Source organism: Euprymna scolopes, chromosome 38 (genome assembly GCF_053919585.1).
Source record: "Euprymna scolopes isolate OS-2025 chromosome 38, ASM5391958v1, whole genome shotgun sequence".
Lineage (NCBI taxonomy): Eukaryota > Metazoa > Mollusca > Cephalopoda > Sepiida > Sepiolidae > Euprymna > Euprymna scolopes.
In genome coordinates, this window is record NC_136519.1 from 5,205,899 (window position 1) to 5,227,688 (window position 21,790).

Below are 21,790 nucleotides of genomic sequence, written 5' to 3' on the forward strand. Positions count from 1 at the left end.
ATTAGGTTACTCTGTAATATTTAATATGGAGTTAATGTTTTGCTATTTTGTTTATCAGTTTTGATTATTATTTTATTTACAGTTTATTACTCTTTCAGTTTCATAACTATGAGCTTAGCTAATATAACATCTTAATTTTTACTTAGTTTTATAATTTATTTTATTGAATTATTTTATATTTATATCAACAAGATACAAATGATTTAAACTTCAGCATTCAAGTTCTGGATGGGATTTAAGTGTTTCCAACCTGATAGGTCCTGAACTATCATCTAAGCTTCAGTCTCTGTCCCATCAACGAAATGTTGCATCCCTCTGCTTGTTCTAGAAGTATTTTAATAGTGAATGCTCTGACAAACTACAAGCACTTGTACTCCCTCGACATAAATACCTCTGACAAATCTGACAAGCAGCTAAATCCCACCCTTACACAGAGATCCCTAGGTGTAAGAAAGCCAATAGTTTCTTCTCCAGAACTGCTAGACTTTGGAACTCCCAACTGGGATTCTGCTTTCCCATTGTACTGACATGCAGAAGTTCAAGTGTAATGTGAACAGACATCTTGCTGCTCATCTCCCTTCATAATATCCCTGCAGCTTATGTCCCTGATAGTAGCCCCCTACTTCAAAGTCGCACTGTGCCTTGTTTGGAGTGAAAATTTAATAAATAAAAAAATAAATGAATAAATTAAAAAAAAATATCCTGAACCAGCAGGATAATTATATTTTACAAAATAATAACATAATAAGCAAGACTGACATTTTATGCATTATCAAATAAATTTCGAATAAAAACATCACTTCCGGTCAATGTGGTTTTCGATGACATGAAATGTTAAAAGTACAAAAAAAAGAAGAAAACTGAGGGGCATTTTTCACTTTCTGAAATCTTCATTCAATATCAAAAAAGGTTCAAAGGGCTTTGTTAACTTTGCAAAATGACAGACAAGTAATGAAATGCAGTTTTTTAAATTGGATGTATGGTAACACAATTTGGCTGAAATTTCAGGCATTGAAATTACCCCGCTTCCCCCCAAAAGTTATAATGCAATACTATGTGCTCGCAAGCTCTACAAAGATTGCTGACCACAACGTTGGGCACCATGGATTTCTTCTCTTACATCTTTTCTTCTGTTGTTTTCTCTCACATTGGTGGGGGACGAGAACAGGTTCACAAGTATAAAAATAAAATAAAACACAAAAAAACAAACTCTGACACATTCTGCAAATATGTGTGCATGACACCATCGACCCTCTGAACACTAACATCCGCATTTTAGTCATCTGTCGAGACTGTTATTTTAGTTGATATTAGCTCTCTTACTGTTCCTATTCCATGAAAAAGCTTCTTTCCCAGAACTGCCCGGATGTGGAACTCTGTTCCACTGGCCTGCTTCCTAGTTGAATACAACATGGTAACCTTTAAATCCAATGTAAACAAGTTCCTGTTGAGCCAACCCCATAAATAATCAAATTCTACTCAATTTACACCATTAACAATTACTATACTACCTCCTTAGATTCATTAACCCTTATCCTCGAGTGGCCTTTGGGCCTTGACAAGTGGTGTCTCCCAAGTCAAAAAAAAAAAGTTCATCCTGATCTGTTCCAAGCCACAATTTGCATTTTGTTGTCTTAAACTGGAAACTTTTCTTCAACTGTTGCAAATTCAAGCCTGTTCATAAACTTTCCCAAAATTCACTGCCACTCCTAGAACTGCCCGTAAGCTAATTCTAAATATATCTACTTTTTTGTCGATCTAATCTTGATTAAGAATCCTATTTCAGTTTCCTTTGTGTTTCTTAGTGAACAACTTCTTATGCCTTTTTCTGTAGATAAGCATATTTCTTTTTCTTTCTTTTTCTTTTTTTATATTGGTAGAGACGGGGAGGGGGGCGTCAATAGTATCACAAACATTTTTTTTTAATTCATATGGAAAATTTTGAAAATTATAGAATTGATAAAAATTCTAAGATAGTTATTGATTTACAATTTCATCAATGAAATGGTTTCAGTTTAACAAGTCCTCTCTTAGCCCAGTAGAGGTGAGAGGTCAGTGAGAATCACAAATATTTTTGTTATTGAAAACTGGTGTCATCTTTTGGCACATCAAATCATGGCTTCATGGTTCAGTGATAAATTTATATTAGTTTAATGCTGAAAAACAGCTGGTTCTCAATTGAACAGAAATCTATGAAAACTTGTTCAGTCTTTGATGAGTCAGTTTTTTCTTTTTTCTTTTTTCTTTTTCTTTTTTTTCTTTTTCTATTTTTTTTCTTTTTTTTTCTTTTTCTTTTTTTCTTTTTCTTTTTTTCTTTTTCTTTTTTTCTTTTTCTTTTTCTTTTTTTTCTTTTTCTTTTTTTTTTCTTTTTCTTTTTTTTCTTTTTCTTTTTTTTTCTTTTTCTTTCTTTTTCTTTTTTTTCTTTTTCTTTTTTTTTCTTTTTCTTTTTTTTTTTCTTTTTCTTTTTTTCTTTCTTTTTTTTAGTTAAAATAATCATTTGATTCAACTTAATCAGTTTATGGATTAATCTGTTTTATCATTTTATATATGTATTAACATGCTGCCTGGCATTGCCCGGTTGTAAAATTCGCTTAAATATGATATTTTGATTAATGCAGATTTCATATTTATATTATATTGGACCCAATATATAGTAATGATTTAAAAAGTTAAAAAAAAAAAAAAAAAATGATTTGTGCGCTACTACCGAGAATCAAAACAAAAACGTTTAGCTTGCGATTTACTTTTTCCTTTGACATGAATGCCTGAGCTATGAAGACATGTTTGCTGCAAGGCTAAAAATTAAAACCTGAACCAATAGCTATTACGTTACGCATGCATATTCGTAATGCCATCGTTCGAACTTCACCGGGAAAATTTCATTTTTTCTGCAACATTTGAATTTTCAAACAAATATTATTATTGCTAATATTATGTCCTCTAAAAAAGACCTTTAATATTTTCCAAAGAAACTAAAATTTGAGAAATATTTATTAATAGATGTTTAATACCAAGGTCCATCCTCTTTTTGGCTTTTAAAGTTAAATTAAACTTAATCTAACCAACATTACTCACTCTTACACCTAGTCGCAATGTTTTAAAAATTCATAATGATCATTTAATTACTTTAAGAGTGAATACTGTACTATAGATCGGAGATGTGCCGCTGTACAACTCATGCTCTCTACCGATACAAGTTATGACAACAGGACCATTGCCAGCAACCTCAAAATGCATTGCTGGATTGCCACGAATAACAGACATGCCCAGGTGGTGAAAACAAAGTTTCTGGCCACGGTTATGGTCTTTAGTGTGGTTTCAAGTGAGGGCCACATCATGCCACCTCACATCTTTGAAGTTGGCATGAAAGCCACCCCAAAGTGTATGTGGATGTGCTGAAGAGTGGTGATCCCCAGGTGCAATCAGGTGGCCTTTGGCAGACTTTGGGTGTGGCAGCAGGATTTGACGCTGGCCCACAAGTCCAAAGAGACTCAGAGTTGGCTTCAGAAGAAGTGCTACGACTTTGTACCTTTCTCTCACTGGCCTCCTCAACCTGAAGCCGCTGGACTACTTCATTTAGTCATATGTCGAGAACATCACCAACATGACCTCACACAGTACCAATGCCAGCCTGATCAGTACTATTAGCCAAGTATTTGCTAATCTCCCACCAACACTTGTGGAAAAGGCATGCTCCCAGTTCTGGACCCGTATCAAGGCGGTGATGGAGACTGAAGGCAGCTACATTAAATAGATGTCAGTTCTACTACACAATCAAGTTACCTGAATTGATTTTTTTCAATAAAAGTTTTAAAATAAAGCCGCAGTGTTATTTTCTTTAGGGCGACACTTTTATTATTTCACCTTGTATTTAACTATAAAATTATTTTTCCTTGATTACCATCAAAACACATGTTAAATGGGCACATATTTTCTAAAACGTAAAAACACTTGTGTAGGAGTGATCTATAGATTCACTGATAATTTAAAAATCAATCAATATTTATTGATTTTATTAATATCAGCAGTGGAAGGTTTTGTTTTATCAAAATCAAATGAAGAAAGATAATTAAAGGAATCGTTTTTGCATAAAAAAATTAGCATAAATTCCGATACCCCAAAATGTTCTGATTTTTCCGATTAATCGTCCCAATACTAGTACTAGGTAGCTTCCTTCAGTCTTGACAGACTATGGATACTATAAGGATGCCTGTACGAGGATTTTTTGTGGCAAGAGTTGCGCAATCTCGAACCACACCTCTCCTACATAGATATAAGAAATAAGATCCCGAATCCAAAGCGCATGTGCCTCCTTTGGCAAGCTAGAAAAGAGGCTCTGGCCAAGGGCCAGTATCCGGCTAGACACAAAGTGCAGAGTCTACAAAACCATCGTTCTGCCAGCCCTGCAGTACTCAGCAGAGACCTACACTCTGTATAGAGAACACATAAGGAGATTGGAAGCCATCCAACAGAGAAACCTGAGAAGGATCATGAAGATCAAATGGAGTGACTACATACCAAACACGGAAATTCCTAGGAGATCAAACCTAGATACCGTGGAAGCTACTCTTGCTACTATGCAACTACAATGGACCGGGCACATTACTAGAATGGAAGACAACCGAAGTCCAAAGATGATTTTCTATGGGGAACTGGAAAATGGAACCTGCAAGGTAGGAGGTCAGAAGCTTCGCTAAAAAGATGTAACAAAGCGGCACCTGGGAGGAACAAGCCAAAGAAAGGTGTGGTTGGCTGAACAGTCTCCACAAAGGAAAGAAAGAAATAGAGAGAAAGATTGGAGAAGCCTTAGAGCTGAGACACTAAAGACAACACAGCCCTAGCACCCACATATGCAGTGCCTGTGACCGGATGTTTCACACAGAAAGAGGACTATGCCAACACCGAAGGATAAAGCACTGAGGCTCCGACTAGTCATCGTCAAGACTGACGGACTGCATGATGATGACATATATATATATATATATATATATATACACACACGAGGGGCGTGCAATAAGTAATGCCCCTGACCCACTTCCCATAGCAGTAGAGTAACGAAACTTGGCACAGTTATTAGTCTTTCTCTACATTGGAACCACCCAGAGTTATGCATTTCTCCTATTGTTTGATGCAGCTCTGGAGACCGTTTTTGTAGAACACCCCAGGTTGGTCCTCCAACCACGACGTGACTTCAGAAATCAAGGCTGCATCATCTGGGAAACGCTTTCCTTTCAAAAACAACTTCATGGCTGGGAAGAGGTGAAAGTCAGAGGGTGAAAGGTCAGGAGAGTAGGGAGGAGGGGGAGGATTTCATAACCACACGCCCGTGCTTCTGATCTGGCAACATGCAAGCTGTGGACCGGAGCGTTGTCCTGCAGGAGGAGGGTACCTTTGCTGATTTTGCCCCGCCTCTTGATTTTGATAGCTTCCCTTAATTTCCTCAAAAGTGAAGCATAATAGGCTCCTGTAATTGTGGTACCCTTTGCCAGGAAATCTGTCATCACTACTCCATCCTGGTCCCAGAAGACTGTGAGTATGACCTTACCAGTGGAGGGCTGCACCCTTGCCTTCTTTGGAGGTGGTGAGTCCAAGTGCTTCCACTGCATTGACTGGGCTTTGGTCTCTGGATCATAGTGATGGACTCGGGTTTCATCCTGTGTAATCAGTCTTTTGAAAAACTTTGACTCATCTTCTTGGCACAGCTCCAAATTCATCCTCGAGCACTCGACGTGTTCTTGCTTCTTGAATGGTGTAAACAACTTGGGAATCCATCTGGCAGACACTTTATGCGTATGTAAATGGTCATGAATGATAGTTTCACTGTACTAATCTTGACATCTTGGGCTATTTTGCAAATAGTGTTGCACCAATCTTTCAAAATGGCAGCCTCAACTTGACGGACAGATGCCTCATCAATGGCAGAAGGGGGGGGGGGCAGGTCTGGGAGCTGTTTCCACAGACTTCCGGCCATGTTTGAATTCACGATGCCAGCGTTTTACAAGGTCATATGATGGGGCATTATCACCATAAGTTTCTTTCATTTCATCAAGTCTCCTGTAGTGTGCGTCCTTTCAAATACAAAAACTGGATCACTGCTCGACATTCAACAGGCTCCATTTCACACCTGACTCAGTTCAAACACCTGTAAAACAGAAACCACAGTTAGTTCAGAGCTGTAATTTGCCACATAACCCGTATAGATATAAATCATTGCACATGCAAAATTTCAGCTAGATCAGACAACTGGAAGTGGGTCAGGGGCATTACTTATTGCACGCCCCTCGTATATAGATAGATAGATTTGTTGTGGTTGTTTTTTTTTAACGATAAATATGGTTAAATAGTGGCTTCGCCTTGAAACTCATTTTTATTTAATTAGAAATTCGTTCATAATTTATTTGGATGTATATAACATTTATTTTATTATTTTTAAAACAGTAATCTACGTACATGCATGTTTCAAGGTAACTACCTCTCATCAGCGTAGCTTGACTGTTTCTAGGAATCAAATTCCGGATCATGTGTATCACAGTCTGGCACATTAACCGTTCCGCCACAAACTCCTAGATGACTTTACTGTTCATTTTTATCTATAAATATAAAAGCGAAAATGTATGTATGTATGTGTGTTCGCTTTTTCTGTATGTCTACAAAAGGCTTCTTTCAGAGAAGCGGTCGGTTGGTTCACAATTTTTAAAACTTTTTATATCACATAGAAATCGTAATATCTCGGTTAACAACGAAGCTCACCTGTCTATTTAATTTGGTCGATTTCGGGAAGATAAATATTCAATATTTATCGCTCGCCGCATGTGGGTTAGTCTTTTTCCTATAACATCTTGGAGGTGGGGGAAAAAAAAGCGTTCAGCAATAAATGAATACTATCCCGCAGTTGACCCCATTAACTCATTAAAACGGGCACCTGCTAAATCCAAGTAATTAAATAAATTCAAGCGTGTTTCCGTTAACATCTTGCGGTGGGGCAATGGTTAACATCGCACTTTTTTTTTTCACACTTTAATTTACAACTTTGCCTCAACGGTTCGGGTTCGATCCTCATGCTTACTTTTTTTTAACCCCCCCCCCCAAACACCCAGGCAACGCCGGGTACCCCTCGCTAGTCTATATATATAACAGTGAAAATGTATGTATGCGTGTATGTTTGTGTGTCTGCTAAAAACTTTCGACAGACACAACGAAAATTCACAAACTCGGTATCATATCGAAGCTCCATCCTTAGCTCGAAAAATATCGAAAAATTCGCCAAAAACGTTCATTTTTTCACCCTGAAATCGACAATTTTGGACGGGGGCGGGGGGGGGGGCAAGAAAAACGGTCTTCTCGTGACGACGACCGGTTTTACGCATGTGCCAGATGACGTCATGACCTGATTTACTTTAAATAGTTGAAAAACTGAACAAATTTCATGTACATCGCATTAGGTCAGTTGATTAGCGCGTTGGTTCATTATCTAAGCATTTTGGGTTTGAATCGTGGTGTGAGATGTCTTTTTTGTTTTGTTTTTCGATTTTTTAAAATTTAAATATTGAACCAGTGTTATTTAAGCCATTTTTCACGTAACGTTCGTTTTTCTGGGTTTTTTTTTTTTACTTCACTTATCCACCCCCGACTACACACCCAAAAACACCCGGGTACCTACCGATTTTTTTTTTAAATTTTAATGTCGAAACAGGCTTATTTAAGCCATTTTTCACATGTCCGTTTTTTTGTTTTCATCGTTCGTTTGCCTTACATTAGTTTTTTTTTTTTTTCGTTGTTTTGATTACCCCCCACCCCCACCTGCTTAAGTTTTAACGTTGTTTTCTTTTTTTACTTCGCTTATAACAAACAAACCTGGTCATTGACGTTGTCATCGTCGTAACGTTTGACGAATTTCGGGTGCGCACCTGTCAATTTGGTTTTTACTTAAATAAATTCAAACATCTTTCAGTAACTCATTCTGGCTGGCCGATTTTATTTTCAAACTTCGCCTCAGGGCTTCGGGTTCCATCACTATGAATAAATATTTTAAAATGTAAAAAATTTGAAAAATAAAAACAAACACTTTTACCAAAATGAACAAATTCAGCATTAAAAAGGGTTGATATTCCATAAAACAAAACAAATAAACTAAACACCATGAATAAATATTTGCAGATATAAAGAACTTGTACCAAAATTGCTGAATTCAGCATTAAAAAGAGTTGATTTGCCGTTAAAAGAAAACAAAAACAAAAAAAAAAGCTCATTAATCTTTATCCTTGGGTGGATTTAAGCTTTGATAAGGCATAACATTATTAATAAAAAAAAGAAATCAATAAAGCAACTTATTTTTAAATTTAATTTAACATTTAAAGTTTTCAGTTTCAGATAAATTATATGTTGCCAAGAAAAATAGATAAAAAAATTGAATTTATAATAGACACACAACATAAAAAAAAAAAAGCCAGATGAAAAGCGTTTTCTTTTTGCTTTTTTTGCACATATGTCAAAATTGACAAGAGTATCATCATGTATGTATAATATATATATATAGCTCAAATATAATGATACGATGGATTTTAAATCCATTATTTTTTTTCGAAAGTGCTCAATACAAAGTAGAGGCTTATAAAAATAAACTTTTATAAATTAGCAATACGCATGCAAAAATTTATATGGCTTTAAATTTCTCAATGACATCCAGAGCTTGATGATCTGAGAAAGTTTTTTTTTCTTTTTTTAAATTTCAAATGTAAAAAAAGGTAATTATAACTATTTTTGTATCTCACATATTTGATTATTTTTCCCTCTTTTACTCCATAGGCGTTTTATCATTTTTTTAAACACTATTTTTTTCAGTAAAAATGTTATATCTTTGTTAAAACAAGATTAAGCAATGAAATTTACCATATAAGTGTACTTTTGTGCGAGGAATCCGAATATGGCACTAAAAATTTCCAAAAATTGACGGTTTCCAAATAATTTACAACAAATACACATAAATTATGTTGCAATACCTTAAAAATTCCATGTATCCTTGAAAAAAAAAAAAAAAACTAGAGAACTCTGAATTGTCATGCATTTTATGTACAAGAAACAGAAATCTAATAGCAGGATTGTTTCGAAATCAATATATTACAAGATTTCTTTCTATTGTAGATTAGCACCTTCTACTAAATTGCTACACTACCTCCTCAAGATATGTGATTCTCACTTTTTTAGACAACTACATATAAACATCCTGAAAAACTTGGTAGAAAGGAATATATATATATATATAAGAGTTACCCTAAAATAATCCCCCTGATTCATTCTAGCATTTTAGGGCACTTAACCAATATTTTTTCTGTAAGAGATTTTTTTTCTTTTGAGACTATTATGTATGGTTTTAAGAGGGCATTTGTGGGAGGAGAGATCTTGCCTCAAGGATTTTGAGTTTGTGGTAAAGCTAGGAGTAATTACATATAAACCTTGTGAAAATTTGACAGAACCAATTATTTTAGAGTGGGGGATTAGTTTCACATATAAATTTTGTGTAAAATAATCCTCCATTTTTGGACTATAGTTTTTTAGAGGGTCTTTTAGACGATTGTGTGTGGTTTTAAGAGGGGGTTTGTATGATGGTGGCTTGCCACTTGGAACTAGGGTTAGTGGTAGGATTAAATAAGTTTTTCAAGAAGAGGGGGACACTTTTCACTCACATTTAGGGTTAATGGTTTGACAAGTTCAAGGGAAAGCATTTTAGGGGATGGGCCTGTCGTTCGGACCAAAATTTAGTGGCAGAGTAATTTGCTTTTATGTATCAACTTTTCAACTCGGAAAAAATATCAAAAGAACTCTGAGTGCTTATGATCGATTAGAATAGTTTGAGAGTTAATCTTTTCTTGATTACTCAATATCAAATTGTTCTAAAAGAAATCGGAATATAATTGGTCAGCAATATAAAAAAAAAAAAAGGTTCTATGAGTTAGGGTTAGGGTTAGAAAACGAATAAAGAAAAGTTATAAGCTTTTTTTATATTTTTTATTTTATATTTTTATACTATTTTATACTTATTTTTTATTCAATATTGCATTATTTATTCCCTTATTCTATTATATTATACATACATAAACCTACCTATACACCTACCGTCATTATATAATAAAAGCCATACATACATACATACATACAGGGGAAGTTAAAATAAGACTCTTCTAACTAAATATTGTCGCTGATCACCAAATATCAAGTCTTTCTTGCAGCCCTTACACATTGGAAGGCTTACAGTCATTCATATACATGCACACACCATGCTGTTAGCATGAAACTTTCCGATCCTCATAGACCACATAGTACTCATACTCTAACAAAAGCAAGTTCAACCTAGATTCACACACACACACACACACTCACTCACTCTCTCTCTCTCTCTTCCATCGACGCTCATCCATATCATCATATATTAAATGTTGACGCACACAGACACATTGACATACCAGTTCGTGTTCGATCATGGTATCATCTTAAGCCACTTTGTCATCTAACTTATATTTTTTACTCTTTCAGGTTTGGTTGTTGGTGCAGTCATCCGCTATGCTGGAGGTCCTTCATCGGCACACCACCCACCTCGGGCGAAGCTGGTCAATTTAACTCTCTCTGCTGATCACATTCCCAATTCCATCTATTTGGAGTTACCGATACCAAACAGAACGCACACCCAGACTTTGCAATTCAACTTTTATGGTAAAGTGAAGACTGCTACTCAAGGTGTGCCTTTAGAGAGAACTGTAAGTACTCCTGCCTTTTTTGTCCTATCAATGTTAACCCTCTCCGTGTGGCCGTTGCAAAATTTCAACAAGTCTTCCACCTATAATAGGGTTAGGAGGAGGAAAAGGAGTCAAAGAAAATGGAGTTTGTGCTACTAGAAAAGGTTAGGATAGAGCAAGGGAATAAATTGGCAAATATTTGCATGGTCAATTTTATTATAAATTCCAGATGGCCACCGTTGTTATATGGCTGGTCTATATAACGGCACCAAATGTATGTTGTATACTGGTTTATATAACGGTTGTATAAGTCATGTCCGTGATCATCTCTAATGTGTGTTTGCACATATATTTATAATTGTATATATGTGGTTGTCTAGTGTTTTACAAACAAACATTTTTTTTTGTGCGCTTGGCCCAAACAAAGCACATACCTTCTTCATAGTGGTGAACAGTTCTTTCACTCAGTTGATCTGTTCCTTGAAGTCCCATAACAAATGTCTCCCTTCGAAGTTATAATTTTATATATACAACTTTATTCCCAACTTCCATTGGAGCTGCGAAGCATTGTAATTTTGTTTGTTCTACATCATGCTAACATTGCGTTCCTCCAAAGCTTCCAAACAAGAGACAATATCTTCCGTGCTAACTTGTTGCTAACTAGGACCCAACTCGTCTGAAACTCTCTAAAACTCCAACTCCCAAACTGGTCTATGTGACTACGTGATATATCAACATAGCACAAGGAACCATCACTTGATCCTTATCATCTACCCTAAATCTCTTATTAACATCGTTGTTTATGAAAACTAAATTCTTACTAGATGAGTAGCACACCTTTCCCTAGTCGATGAGGAATGGGCGAAGAGACTGACGATCTTGATGTAGTCTGAGTGCGTCCTCCAAGTTCCACTAAAGAATGCTGAGCGTTCTTTTTCACAACATGAGCATGGACAATCAAAATTCTGATGTTGAACTTAATTCAGCCGCTGACAATTTCTTCTATTTATATCACAATGTGCGCTGTTAAGACTATTCTCATCTGCGCAAAAACTGAAAGGTCCCATTTCAAAAAGTATTTGCTCATAAACAACTGTAATTTAAACCTGCTCGACATGCATTCCTCTCCCCCACAAGTTCACAAGGAATTTCGGGTGAGTGACGTGAAAAAGAATGCTGTTCACTCTACACTCTGAAACAATAGAGAAGAGGGTTGGTTAGCTTATGTCCTAGGTGATGAGAGGAGACATTTACATTAGCTATCTCCCCCACCCACGGTGAGTATTTTGCGGGCACGACAAAAAAATCCTGTACAAAAGTCCTCTGAAGCTATATACACTGTGATAGAATCACTAGTCTTGGTTTCGTCGGGGCCGCAACCTACTCGTTGGTGCAGTCTCTGAAGCACCAGGAGCGTTGTGTGGCATCAGTCGGCTCAAGGCCCTGGGGGGCCTTCTTGGCAATTGTATGCATGTTCTTGGGGGTGGTGTCGTTTCCAACTCCAGCGTTCTTGGGAGTGGCAGAATCTCTAGCTGGGTTAGAAACATGAGGGGTAGTTGGAAGGATCTCAGAAGGGCTCAATGGCACGTCATTAAAATCTTTATTGCTGGACTTACATATGGGACTATCCGTTGGATTACTAGCATAGACTTCTGGCAGGGTGCCAGGAGAGTCCTCTGATGCCCCTGGTATGGTGCTGACAGAGGCGTCTTCCGGCAGCCTGGTGACTGGTAGGAAGGACTCTATCACGTCTTCATTAGTTGTGGTTCTGAAAGGCTTGAATTTCCGAAGGTGTTGTCGGTTTCTGAGTGTAAGTCTCCAAGAGCCATCTATCTTGACCACATATTGATGAAATTGTCTCACCTCCACAACGGTGCCTGTTCGTTCCCAGCGTTTAGGGTGATTTCCAGTTAGGTTTTGAATATACACGTGATCCCCCACGCCCAGAGGAGGCAAAGATCTTGTATGCTCGCTCCACTTTTCATGCTCAAGGGAATGACGTTTTGCTAGTGCCTTCTTCCTGTTTACAAGCGTTTCAGACCATGTGGGGTGGGGGCAGTACCGACCCATTGGAATCGGGATGGGATCTCTAATGGGTCATCCGAAAACTATAAGAGCAGGAGATGCCTTTGTTTCTGGGTCGATGGAGTTGCGGTATATTAGCATCGCCCGTTGAAACTTGTCCACATTGATGGACCCGCCTGCTGAGGTGTTATCCATCAGCATTCGTTTGACAGTTTTGACTGCAATTTCTGCTCTGCAGTTGGCGTGAGCGTTGGCAACAGAGGTAAGGCGATGGTGGACTCCCCATGATCGGAGGAAATCCTGAGTCTTCCCAGCAGTGAACTGGGGTCCCCCGTCAGTTGTCAGCTCCTCAGGCACTTCAAAAGTCACAAAGACTTCTCTTAGGCGCTTGATGAGGCCATCTGCGCCGTTTTCTGCTTGGAATACCATTGGCCAGTTAGAGTACCGGTCGATCACCACAACATAATCATGGTTGTTGTGTGTGAAGTAGTCGCTGGCGATCTTGTGAAACGGGTACTCCGAGTCAGCCGCCCGGGCACACATTAAGCTGATTCCCTGGTGGGCCGCATGCAGGGCTTCTAATATCTCTTGGCCTAATGTTGGCGGCACAATGATGCGGTTGCCAGCAAGGATCACGCCATCAATGGTGCAAAGGCTGCTGGAGATGCAGTGGTACGGCCGGAGTGCGGTCCTTAGCTGTCGGCAGTCCAAAGGAAATCCGCCCTGAATCAGTCGGTGTAATTCCTGTAGGTCTGCATCCGAAGATGTAGCTTCCCGCACCATGTCCCAGGAAACCACATTAGTGACTGCGTAAAGAGTGTTAGACATGATGTATCCCATCATCCTCTCCAATATCTGCGGTGTCATCTGTGTTAGAAGCATCATCTGCATGGCCGGCGGCGGCAGGTGGGTACCGGGAGGCAGTGTCAGGTCCCAGATTCTTCTTTCCAGAGATGTGGATGACTTCAAAGTTGTAGGAGAGTCTTTTCCTTTAGATTCAACAGACGGCGATTGTCTATCTCCGTCAAGGAGCGGTCATTGAGTATCCTAACTAGCGGCTTGTGGTCGGTAGCCACAGTCAAGTCACGGCATCCGAGGATGTAATACCGTGTTTGGTGCAAGGCGTAGACAACAGCGAGGGCTTCTTCAATTGGTGCATACCTGGATTCTGCCGCGTGGGTGAAGCGGCTACCCACCAGGCAGAGCTTCCAGCCCTTCTTGCAGCACACAGGCGTCCTGGTGGCGCAGTCACAGTACTTCTGCATTATGAAGTACCCGATGCCAGTGACCGACCAATCGGTTAACAGACAGGTTGGGCGGGATGGCTGGAACAACCTCACTCCTTCCTTTATTTCCTCTATGATCTTGTGCTTGGATTCAGTGAATATCTCATTCAATTCCTCCGTCCACTTAAATTTGGTGGATGGTTTCAGGAGATGCCGGAAGGCTGCATGCGCTTGGCCATGGAGAATGCATATGCTCCTTGATTGACCAATCCAAACCAAGCCCGTGTGCCAGTGATATCCTTCGGGGTAGGGAAATTCCGAATTGATTCCAAGAACTTGTCAGACGGGGTGACGTTAGTGGACGTGATCTGGAGGCCCGCAAAGACAACAATCTCTTCGGCGAACTGGAACTTTTTGGGGTTGAGGGTAATCCCATTTCTGGCACAGAGGTCCAACCACTCACACACCTGAAAGAATGATGCCTCAACTGAGTCAGCCCACATGCACGTGTCATCCACGCACTTAACCTTGTTTTTGAAGTTGGCGATAATAGCATCAAATCGCTGGTTGTAGGCGTCGCCACTGGCGAGGAAGCCCTGTGGTGCCACCTTGTAATGATAGCGACCCCATGGGGTTATAAAGGTTGTAATGTGGCGATCTTCCTCTCGGATGGGAACAGAATGGTAACCATTCCAAGCATCCGTGACAGTCTTCCGCGTGTGCTGGGGGACACGATCTGCCAGATGGAATGGACTCTCCACATGGTGAGTCTGCCTCACGGACCATCGATTCTGTGGCTGCAGATCCACTGTTCTTCTAGGGGAGCCGTCAGCTTTTGCGGTCACCACCATGCGGGAACACCAGGTGGTCGGCGTGTTGGGGCTGACCTTCTCTAGGACGCCGATAGTGACGTCTCTCTCAAGGTCATTATAGACCTTATCCTGCCAGTGTAGGGGGACCAATGCAGGCTTATGAATGGCAACTGGCTTTGCGTTGGGGTCGATATGGAGCTCCAGCGGTTCACACTTCATCATGGGAAGTGGCTGGTGCTCGCATGTATTAAACGTTGTTGATGAATAGAAGTCAAGCAGCCATTGTTTCAGAATTGGCACATTTTCATCAGTGGACGTAATACCTGTTGGAAGCTTTGTTGGTATAGGTGGTGGTAAATCTGTGCGTTTTGGGCACGAACACTGCTTATATTCATCTTCCACTGTAGTCAGGGAGTCTTGAGGCCAACTTACTGGCACAGTTGGGAAACTGGCAGGTATGGCCCCTAATGCCACTAGTGCTTCACGACAAAGGAAAGCTTTGCCGATTTTCCTAGACACATATAACAACTGCTTTGTTGTTTTTGGTGTGCCAGATACATCAGCTGTGGATACCTCCACGAAGATACCTCCTTCAACCCCTAGATCCTCCTCGATAGCTCCTCGCATGGACAATTTGACAGGGAATATGTCAGTCTTGGCAATGCCCATCGCAAGTGCTGATCTGATGGGTATGATGGAACTCTGACAACCAGAATCCGCCACCATAGGTATTTCGATTGATGTGGGGCTGGAGGATTTTAGTGGGCAGCCAAGCTTCTTGTGGTCATCTGGTAACGGGGTGAGCTTCACCGTCATCATTGGGTGGGGCTTGGAAGGTCTAGCGACCCATTTGCCTTCGTATACATGATGGTTGATTGGCTTGCAGCTGCTAGTTAAGGGTTAATGAGTCTAGACGGTACAAAGCTGGTCAAATAGTGTGCCAGCTTCGTCATCCCCCCTGTGCAAGGTGTCATTACCGTATTTGGGCTTAGCCTTACGGCGGGGGTTCTGAGGGCACCACCTGGAAGATCTGTCATGGTGGCCCCATAACCCGCAGTTCGAGCACTTACTCCAATTGGTCGCAAAATGGCCTTTTACAGAGCACTTGCTGCATGTTACAGACCAAGCACTGCAGAACTTGGCTCTGGAATTCCGGTCGTTTGACTTACCATGCTGTAGTTCTCCACAGGCCCAGCACTTGCTCTGTTTGTTGCTGCGAGATGGTTGTGACTAGTTGGGTTTGTCGTTGCCATGGCTCATGGCCGCGGTAGTTTCTCCAACAGCTGCCCTGGTAGATTTACCCTATTCCTTCTGGGCTATATAGGCAACAGTTTCCTCCAGGGTTCGGTCTGTTTTAGGATCACCCAACAGATCAGAAAGAATCTCTGGATCAGCAATACCACAAATGAGATTATCCCTAATAATCTCACTGCTATAATCATAAGTGTGACCACAGCCCAGTTCCTTACACTTTGCTGTGTACTGGCATAAAGCGGACTGACCCCTGAGAGCTGCCAGGAAGGTTCTGATAGGGGTATCAGGGGCCTGTGTCATCCTACTGAGTTTGATGCGGTGGAACAGAGTGCTCTCCTCCCTGACTGCCAGGCGCCTTATAGCAGCAAGGAGGTCTGCCTCGGTTATTGCTGACACATCTTCCTGCAAGTCTCTCAAGAGGTCATTCATGAGGTCCTCCATCACAGCAGTGAAAGAGGGTCGTGGCGCACATAGCATCAGTGATAGCCATGCCGGTTTTATACATAGACCATTGTCGCTTGAAGGATGACCATTGATCGGGGGTGCTTTCAGCACCAATAGATGGGGACTTGAGCTTAAGCCTGGGAGCTGCTGGTTGTTGGGGGTTAGCCATCGGGGCTGGATGGGCAGTTTGGGCATGAAGGTTCATGGAGGTAATGAGCACGTTACTGAGGGATTCAGGGAGTTTCTGGGATTTCCAGCCACATCCAGTAACTGGGCAGGTGACTTCAATTTTGTCGCTCATTATTTATTCAGGTGTAATGAGTTGCTTTCAGAAGCAGCGAGATCCGGACGATGTGTAGTCGTAGAACAGCATAGATGAGTAGCACACCTTTCCCTAGTCGATGAGGAATGGGCGAAGAGACTGACGATCTTGATGTAGTCTGAGTGTGTCCTCCAAGTTCCACTAAAGAATGCTGTTCACTCTACACTCTGAAACAATAGAGAAGAGGGTTGGTTAGCTTATGTCCTAGGTGACGAGAGGAGACATTTACATTAGCTACTTACAACCTTTTTTGTCATTCAAACAATTTTCTTCCATTTCTCTGATGAATATTGATTTCAATTGACAATCGCAGTGCCTTGCTAGGTTATTTGACGATGCCCGGAAGTTCAAAATATAACCCTATCGCAATATGCAAATTTTAAAATTTATTTTAATAATCTCACTGATGTTACAAATGTTGCAATTTTGAAATCTATTAACTGAGATCTTTTTTAAACTATTGTCGTTAAAATGATTTTAAAAAAATCACCTGCGAATGCTGATTATTTAGCAGTTACGAAACGATGGGAGACGTAATGGGAGGAATGCTTGATCGTGAATGTTACCTCGACCAAAGTGAGGATTAGTGGTTGTAGTAAAAGAGAAAAGCTCTTCAGTTTGTGGAAAGGAAAATTTGGAGCAATTCAATCTTTCGTAGTACTTGTAGGGATTAGCTACGTAAGTGAACTGTTTATTTTTTTTAACTTGGAAGTCACAACATATCAAGGCCGGCAGGCCACTCGAGGATAAAGGTTAATGAATGTAAGGTAGTAGTATAGTAATTGTTCATGGTGCAAATTGGGTATAATTTGATTATTTATGGGGACTGCTCAACAAGAACTTGTTTACATTGGATTTGAAGGCTACCATATTGTATTCAACTGGGAAGCAGGCCAGTAGAACAGTGTTCCACAGGTGGGCAGTTTTGTGAAAGGAGCATGGAATCTGCATTTAGATTTAGACCCAGATAGCGAGTGAGGTAAATCATACATAGTAGTTGTAGCTAGTCGAGTGTTAACTGCAATTTTACAATAAAACCAGTTGGCTAACAGCTGATCAGTTGTATTGTTTGTAGACAAACTTTAACAATTATGATTATTAAAATAATAGCTTTTTGAGAAAGGAAACTTGACACAATAGGAAAAAACTGGGTGCAGTTCAATTTTAGTCTAAATTGCGTAAAACATCGAATTGATCTAACTTTATGTGAACAATTGTTATTCTAGTATAATCAAAGGCAATAGTTTTGTTCGTTTTCTATTGATGTGCGTGATACACGATGGTACATTTTTATCTGATATTTTACAGACGTTGCCAGATTTTGGCAGTTGAGTGCATTGGAGTTATCCACACTTTCAATGTGTTACCAAACATCACTGTTAAAATCAATACGAGATATAAATGTATTTTATGTTTTTTCCAACAATAAGTATCTAGATGAATTCAAAATGCTTACTAGTTGGCTTTAGCTATTCAAACTTGCTTGATTAAGGGAGAAATCAATGAAAAGCTAGCTATGATTTTTATGCAGCTGTGGATATTATGGCCTTGTTTGTAAGTGGTTTCAGGGTTCGTACAGACTTTAAAAGTCCTTGAATTTTGACTTGCCTTGAAAAGGCCTTATTTCTATTATTACTTTGAAAAATCCTTGGAAATATGGAAAATGTCCTGAAAAGGCCTTGAAAATTGTATTCTTTTATGTTCAGTAGAAATTTGTGTCAAAATATTCAAAAATAAATTCGAAAAAAAAATACTATTAAATTATTATTATTTTTTTTTTTTTTAAGTATTACAGGGCTCTAAGGACAAATTTATCTTTATTTAGTTGTCAAAGGTCCACCATTTTCGTTTACTAGCCAAATAGAAAAGTTACTAGCCAAACCCACATGATTTTTAGAATATGACATCTTCGTTCTGTAACAAGTATGTACATCATAAACATTTTTCTGTTTTTTTTTTTTTAATGAGTGTAATTTTAAATATACAACAAATTTTATGTTGATACTTGAAAGTATAAACATTCTAATTTCTTCAGATGTTTTTTTAAACAACTTTCGTTAAAAAAAGTATATTGTGCTATTAAACTTGTATTGTTTAAATAATTTAACTTTGTTCGTTTTATTTAAAAAATGTTGAAAAGATATTTTTCACTCAGTAGTGAGCTATATACATATTTTCCCCTCTTTTCCATGTGTTAGAAGGCGGTGGCTAGGGTCAAATTTGCCAAATGATTAAAGTCATGACATGGCTGTATAGTGCCGGAAGTTACCACAAATGACTTGGATTGTGTAACTAAAGGATTATGGGTGCTCATGGCTCCCATATAGAACATGTGTACTGTTTATGTAAGCCACGAAGTCTATTTTGTACTCTGTCAAGGCAGGATAGGCTGTTTTTAGCAGCTCCTGCCCAGATATGGCAGTAGTATTCCATCCTTGGACGTACTTAGCTTTTATATAGAGAATTGCATCAGTAGTGAGATATCTTCTGGAGCGTTAGAAGGATCCCACCATCTTTCCAGTGACCTTGGCAACAGACTTGATGTACATGTTCCATTTCAGATCAGGAGTAAAGGACAAACCCAGAAGCTTGTCAAAACATGGGACTTCTAGGCGAGAACCATCCATTTCAATTGATGCCAGATGGGGATCAGTGTTGATGATGCAAAGATAGGAGTTTGGTTTTAGATGCATTAAAGGTAACCAGCCATGTCTTCCCCCACTGAACCTCGAGATCAGAGGAGAGAGAATCAGAGAGAACTTTGTCATTTACAGCCTTTGATGTGTTGTCGTAGATGGTCGTGTCATCAGCATAGATGTCAATGAATGATTTAAGTATGTGTTTAGGGAGATCATTGATGTAGATCAGGAAAAGAGTTGGGCCCAGGATGGACCCTCGAGGGACTTCAGCATTAATACTGCAGGCCTCTGATTTTTGTCCATCGACCACTACTCTTATGAGCCTATCGGAGAGAAATGATTTAATGATTGAGAAAACATTTCCAGTTATACCGTAGCTGGAAATCTTGTGAAGTAGGCTCTTATGCCATACCTTGTCCTCAAAATTTATTGTATTGGAATCCACCAAAGAAACCAAAATAACTGACTTATCACCGTTTATTATACATAAAATTATATCGGCATATATTACCCAAAAAATGTACAAAATTTTAAAAATAAAACCCTACTGGTGGAAGTGGAAACAGAAAAACATGCCACTTTTCTCCTAGGAATGAAAACTTTCCACAATATAAATATCAAAACTTATCCACACAAGAATCTGAATATATCCAAAGGTGTAGCAAAATCGAAAGACCTCTCAATGTGCACTACTGAAGAAATAACAAAAGAACTTAAAAACCAAGGAGTAATAAACGTTAAAAGAATTACAAAAAAAAAAAGAGAATCAGACTATACATACGAACACTTACATTATGCAGTTCGATAAACCCACTATCCCAAAAGAAATCAAAATTGGGTTCAATGTTGAAAAAGTTGAACCCTTTATACCAAACCCACTTCGGTGCTTTAAATGCGAGAAGTTTGGGCACCATGAGAATGCATGTAGGGGACGAGCAGTGTGCGGCAGATGTGGCCAGAGAGATCCAGACCACACTGTCAATGACTGCAATCTTGATTGCAAATGTGCAAATTGTGGATAAAACCATCCTGCTTATGCTAGAGCATGCAGAATCTGGAAGAAAGAAAAGGAAGTAGTGTCAATAAAACATACCAAAAACATCTCCTTTCTTGAAGCCAGGAAAATAGTAGATGGATACATGAAGGAAAAGATGTACTCTCAAGTCACCTCAAGTTGTATATCATCCAACATCACTAACCAAGACTCCAAATACGAAATACTAATAAACAAACTGTTACAATTGGGACCAAACGACTGGCCCAAATTTATAAATGAAATCAAACCAAACATATCAAATATTAATCATCCATTAAATCATCAACTAATGTTACCAATAAAACAAATTCTCAACCAAAATCAGAACATCCAAGTCAACCAAAAGAAAGACCACAAAACATCACCAGTATGTCGTGCAGATGCTAAAAAAGACGAAAGTAAGGAAAAACAAAATCAGTTAAAAGAAAGACCACACAGGTCACCAATATGTCTTCCCCGTGGTGAAAAAAACACACTTGAAAAACAAACAAAAAATACATCTACCAAAAAAAAAAAAAATAAAATAAAGAAATTACCACAAACAGAAGCCACTACTACTACAAATAGATTTACGGAATTAGAAGACATGGAAACTGAAGTTACTCCTCAAACCAAAAAAAAAAATTATGAATTACAAGAAAATCCAATGGAATTGCCGTGGATTGGAGGCAAATTACAATGAAATTTTATTGTTGCAAACCAAATTTAATCCTTTGGTTATTTATCACCAAGAAACCTTCCTTAAGAATGAGTACAATTTGAATATAAAACACTATCAACAATATAACTACATTCATAATACAGGACTTAATAATACTGTAACCCTTTTCCTCCTCCCATTGCAAAACCCAATCATATTCTGCAAGGCAGGAAACAAAAATGACAAAATCCACTATAAAACAACCAAATCAAAAGCTACAAACTAATGACTGAAACTACAAGGAGCTTGAAGAATAAAAATTTCCTATAAAATAACTGGATACAACATGAATACTATTCCCAAAATAACTGGATTCGGCATTAAATAACCCACAAAGGGTTGATATGCCATTAAACAAAAACAAAAAAAACAAAAAAAACTTTTCTTTCTTTTTGGTGGAATACTATTTCCATTATTCTCATCATATATATATTTATAAATTCTAGTCTATGTAAATACAGATTTGCCAAAAAAGGGCAGGAATGCCTATAGTTTGAAGTGATATTTCCTATCCCTGTTTAATTAAATGACTTAAATATTTTTTAAGTACCATTTAAAGTACTAGTCTTAATATTTTTTGTTTTACATTAAAAGGCTTTAGA

At 38.8% G+C, this 21,790-nt stretch overlaps 1 protein-coding gene across 18 annotated transcripts in view; it reads left to right on the forward strand.

Moving 5' to 3' along the window:
* The window catches only part of LOC145263054 (sodium/hydrogen exchanger 9-like), a 328,320-nt gene that overhangs the window by 128,241 nt on the left and 178,289 nt on the right, over positions 1-21,790 (forward strand). For all 18 annotated transcript variants that reach the window (XR_013864465.1, XR_013864464.1, XR_013864468.1 and 15 more), the window contains exon 2: positions 10,531-10,751. Coding sequence is in view for 13 of the 18 variants with exons in the window: in XM_080119887.1 (XP_079976013.1) it covers positions 10,531-10,751 (221 nt within the window). In the remaining 5 variants the exon portion in view is untranslated. The remainder of the gene's footprint in view (positions 1-10,530; positions 10,752-21,790) is intronic.